At 35.0% G+C, this 4,755-nt stretch overlaps 1 protein-coding gene across 1 annotated transcript; it reads left to right on the forward strand.

The window, feature by feature from the left end:
- The first annotated feature begins 827 nt into the window (after nt 1–827).
- Nucleotides 828–4,248, forward strand: LOC133073860 (arylacetamide deacetylase-like). The gene is made up of 3 exons (XM_061167851.1): nt 828–898; nt 2,337–2,505; nt 4,091–4,248. Exons 1-3 carry the CDS (start codon nt 858–860, stop codon nt 4,199–4,201), a joined length of 321 nt encoding a protein of 106 aa, XP_061023834.1. The 5' UTR covers nt 828–857; the 3' UTR covers nt 4,202–4,248.
- Nucleotides 4,249–4,755: the final 507 nt, after the last annotated feature.

A 4,755-nucleotide genomic window follows, 5' to 3' on the forward strand; every position in this document is an offset into this window, starting at 1 on the left:
TTAGTTGTATATATGCGGAGTTGATTGTATGAAAAGTAATTAAGGGAGTGCCGCTTCAAGATTACAATGAATAGGCAGTATTATTAACTGCTGTTGATACAGTTGGGTTTCTAAAGTAAAACTTTTTTTACCATGGCTGATTTGTCTTTCAAACGGGCCCAAATGCTGAAAGCTTTGTTCCTTAAACTATTTTGCTAGATTTGTACTTATATGAGTGCTAATTCCCAACTCACACACACACACACACACACACACACACACACATTCTCATGAAAAATATTTATACAAACTTGCAGTCTCTCGTTTACTCAATTCCTTTCTAAATTCTACCCAGAGCCCTTGGGAGGATTAATGAGAGATTTCTCCCCTAAATCTCAACAGGGCTGCCCACTCACCTCTGTTAAGGCAGCTATTTTATTTTCTTTTGTAATTTTGTTGTTGACCTGTATCTGCGCCCGTATACCTCATTGACGTGAGCACTTTACAGTCAGAGAATATATCTCTTCATATTTGCATTCCCAGCCTCTAACTACATACCAGTTGCATAAAAGGCAGGTGAACAAAGCTAATTTGGACTAGGCAATTGAAAAATTTCTCAAATGGAAAAGGGCAAATGAAAGGATCACCAAAGAGAATGATTCACATTCTATTGAGATGTGAATATGTGCATTGATCAACATGAAACTAGGATCAGATTTTTTTTTTTTCCTTTTGTTAGTATTTCACAATAAAGAGAAGAAATTTACCATATTGCCACGGTAAACTTTATTCTTAACAGTACCGTTTTTCAATTGTTATTAGTAATCCGTTATTTTTTCTTTTATTTCAGATTATTATACCTCTGACCTTCTGTCAAGATGGACAGCAGACAGATTGATGCAGTTGTCACATCAACCAAGTAAGAGCTGTGTTCATTTGATTTTAGGCCACAGGCCTTACATATCAACATACAGTCAGCTATATAGAGTGTCTTTTATGGCAAAAATTAATCCATGCCCCTGATGAGACTGACTATAAATAGAGAAATCTAATGTCAGAGGCTGTCCAGTCCAGCGTTGGAGAGAAAATACATACACATAAATCAAAAAGAAACAAACACCAAAGACTTAAAAAGTTGTTCAAGGCTGCAGAATCAGGGGGACTTAACTACTGGCTCTGGATTTTCCCCCTATAATTAGTAGGGTACTAAGGAGGTGGACTTTGGGGCCAGAGAACTGGGATTGAATGCAGATTCTGCAAATTGGTGACTGTGTGATATTTTAAAGGATGCAAACTCTAAATATTAACAGTTTGCAAAACTCATCATTTATATGGGGATTAAATGTTATAATACCTGTAACAGTGCTTGGAATGGTGCCTAGAAGCTAGTAATCCATTGAATAAAGCAACTATTACCATGTTAACTATGAAAGGTAAGACAGAACCTATCTTAAAGTCTTTTTTAGGGCACTCTTTAGAAAGAGTGGGAAAAAGGTTTACATTTTCTATGGAATATACTCTCTGTGAGAAGCTATTTAAACCTTAGAAAATAAAGAATTAATGGACTAATGCAATAAAGACTATGTCAAATGGGAATAATTTTATAAAGTTGGAAAATAACTCTGGAGAAACAGGTAGTAATAATGACTGATTTTTTTTTTAAATACAGTATGGGAATTACCAAAACTAGTCATTCTGTAAATATTTGTTGCTAGCAAAAGATAGCAGCTAGAAAGTTTTCCCCCAAAACTGAACCAAATTGATCATTCAAACTCTAAATTTTGATTATAAAAATGATACTCAGAGATTGCCACTCACATTTTATGATTAGGAAAAATACATTTTTCAACAAGTATCCTGTTGATAAAAACAAAATTTTACTTCTGATTGTGAATCAGAAGTACCTGCCTTATTTTAGTATATGACTAAGAATCAATGGTTATAGCACAGGAAACTCTACTCAATATTCTATATACTCTTTTGTTATAACCTATATGGCAAAATAACCTGAAAAAGAATGGATATATGTACAACTGAACGACTTTACTATACACTTGAAACTAATACGTAAACCAGCTATGTGCATGCTAAGTCACTTTAGTCATGTCTGAGTCTTTGTGACTCCAAGGACTGTAGCCAGGTTCCACTGGCTGACACGCAGGTTTGATCTCTGGGTCGGGAAGATCCCCCAGAGAAGGGCAAGGGATCAAACCTGCGTGTCTTATGTCTCCTGCATTGGCAGACAGGTTCTTTACTACTAGCACCACCTGGGGCACTCCAACAGAAAATAAAAAGTAAATAAAAAATAAAACTAATTTAAAAGGTAAATAAATCAGTGATTGTTTTTCTGTCTACAGCTACAGACTAGCCCCAAAGTGCCATTTTCCAGTTCAATTTGAAGATGTGTACACTGCATTAAAATGTTTTTTACACCCCAAAATTCTTGAAAGATGTGTAGATCCTGGGAGAATTGGTATCTCTGGAGATAGTACTAGAGGGAATTTAGATGCAAGAATGACCCAGCAGGTAAGATGCCCAGCATTTTCACTTATTGGGTTTTCTTTTGTCTTTTACTAAAAAATTTTGATTCTTACTTCTAAATTATACATACACTCTTTAAGTATTTTTTCTTTTACTTATTTTGAGGAACACTGAGGTGAACAATTTTATACTTTAATACTTTTGTAAATACTGATACAATTTCCTGTATAGTATATAAGTATTTTTTAAGAAAGAAAATCAATAAATGATAGCAATAACTATAATTAGGAAATCAAAATATTTTATTTAATCTGAGTATATTCATAATATATATTCAGAATGTTGTATATTATAACATACTATAATATGTGTCTGTATCTTACTAGAAGCAAATATAGGTCATTACTGAGAGAAGGCAACCTGATCCTAGGTCTCAATTTATTCCAAAAATTAACTTTTCATTTCAATAATCAATAGAAAGCTGAAGGTAAGCAGGTATATAGACAAAGAGGAAAGTAAGAACTAGTTACAGGGGGAAAATATCACCCCAATTCATAAACATTATCCTTAGAAAAAATGTTTTAGTAGAATCTGTTTAATAGAAATAAAAATATATTTTAAAACTTAGAAATATGCTCATGGAAGAAGCTGTAAATTATGGATTATTCAAAAAAATAAAGAAATAAAACTTCAATATATAAAAATATTAGCCTTCAAAGTTAAGCATTTAATATAGACTTTAATATTATTTGTAGAGCAGTTTTAGATTCATGGCAAAATTGAGAAGAAGACAAAAATTTCCAAACTCCCCTCTGTCACACATACATAGCCGTCTTCATTATCCACATCCCCACCCAGAGTGAGTCATTTGTTTCAGTTAACGAATTTGAATTTACACATCATCATCATCATCCAAAGTTCATAGTTCGCTCTTGGTTTTACAATGTAGATATTTGTTATCATGTTGACTGCAATACAATATAGAAATTGGAAGACAGATCAGAAAAAAATTGTAATACTGAACAGCTAGATTAAAAGAAAATGCAACATGAGAAAAGACATTTAAGACTAATATGAATATATTAGACCAATATATGAAATGACTAATATGAATATATTAGACCAATATATGAAAAGACTAATATGAATACATCTTTCTAATCCGAGGACAAAATGAGGACATATTTTTGCAAATAAAATTAAAGAGAATTCACTGCCCAGCCTACTGTCGCTTTGGATTTTAAAGAGGATGATTTCAGGCGGAAGAACATCAACCCCAGACGGAGGACCGAAAGGGCAGGGAAGGACTCACAGTGCGGGTCCACGACGTGAGCGACACTTTCTCACTGGGAAACAGCGAGCCTCAAGAGACGGCTGTTCCCAACAGACTCACGTTCAGGCTCCCTCACAACCAAAAAACAAAAAAAAGCCAGGAAATGTTTATTAATCCTTTTTCTTAAAAGTGAATATAAAACTATGGCAAAATTGAACCTGAACTTTCCTAACACAGGTGGAACCACCTGCAGTGGCGGCGTCCTCTGTGGGAACAGAGATTTAACGTAATCGATTTTCTGTGGTGGTTGGTGGGTCACTAGTCTCATAGTTATGGAAGCTGCTCATTTTTTTGCAGGAACACCGAGAAACTGCTGTTAAGTTTGGTTCTCCACGCAGCAGCCCATCACAAACCAAGGATCTGGGGATCTTCTCACCATACCGAGATCAGACTGGGTCGTGTTTTTGAAGACTGTGCAGCGTTCAGTCCTGTAACAGAAACTGACAGGCAGGAAGCTTCTGTACTCAGTGAGAGTGGCATCTTTGTCTCTAAGAGACCCTTTCATTTTGAAGACATGTGGTACCATCCTCTTGCTGCAAGCACTGATTCCCTTGTTGAAATTTGCTAGGGATTACAGTGAATTTGGCTTAATTTAAAGCTTCTTTTATTCTCATAAGAATTTCATGAAGTTGTCTCACCAAGGGTACCCCCCGCAGGAATTTCCAGGCAAAAATAGACTTTGTTAATGCAGTTTTCCCAAATGAAACAGCATATTGTATGGGACGCAGGAATTCTCACTGTTGGTATTTTGTATACTTTGGATTTCCCAGAGAGTTGGGTAATCAATCAGTCAGATCAAACCCTGGAAGTTCCGATGAGTGAGCTTGACCCAGAAGTCAATTTAAAGAAGAAAATCATATGGTTATCTTAATAAGCATGAACTGTTTAAACAGATAATACTTAGCATCTATAAAGATGAAACAAATAGGAAATGGTGAATAGAAGAGAATTTCCTAACTTTG

This window comes from Dama dama, chromosome 19, assembly GCF_033118175.1.
Source record: "Dama dama isolate Ldn47 chromosome 19, ASM3311817v1, whole genome shotgun sequence".
NCBI lineage: Eukaryota > Metazoa > Chordata > Mammalia > Artiodactyla > Cervidae > Dama > Dama dama.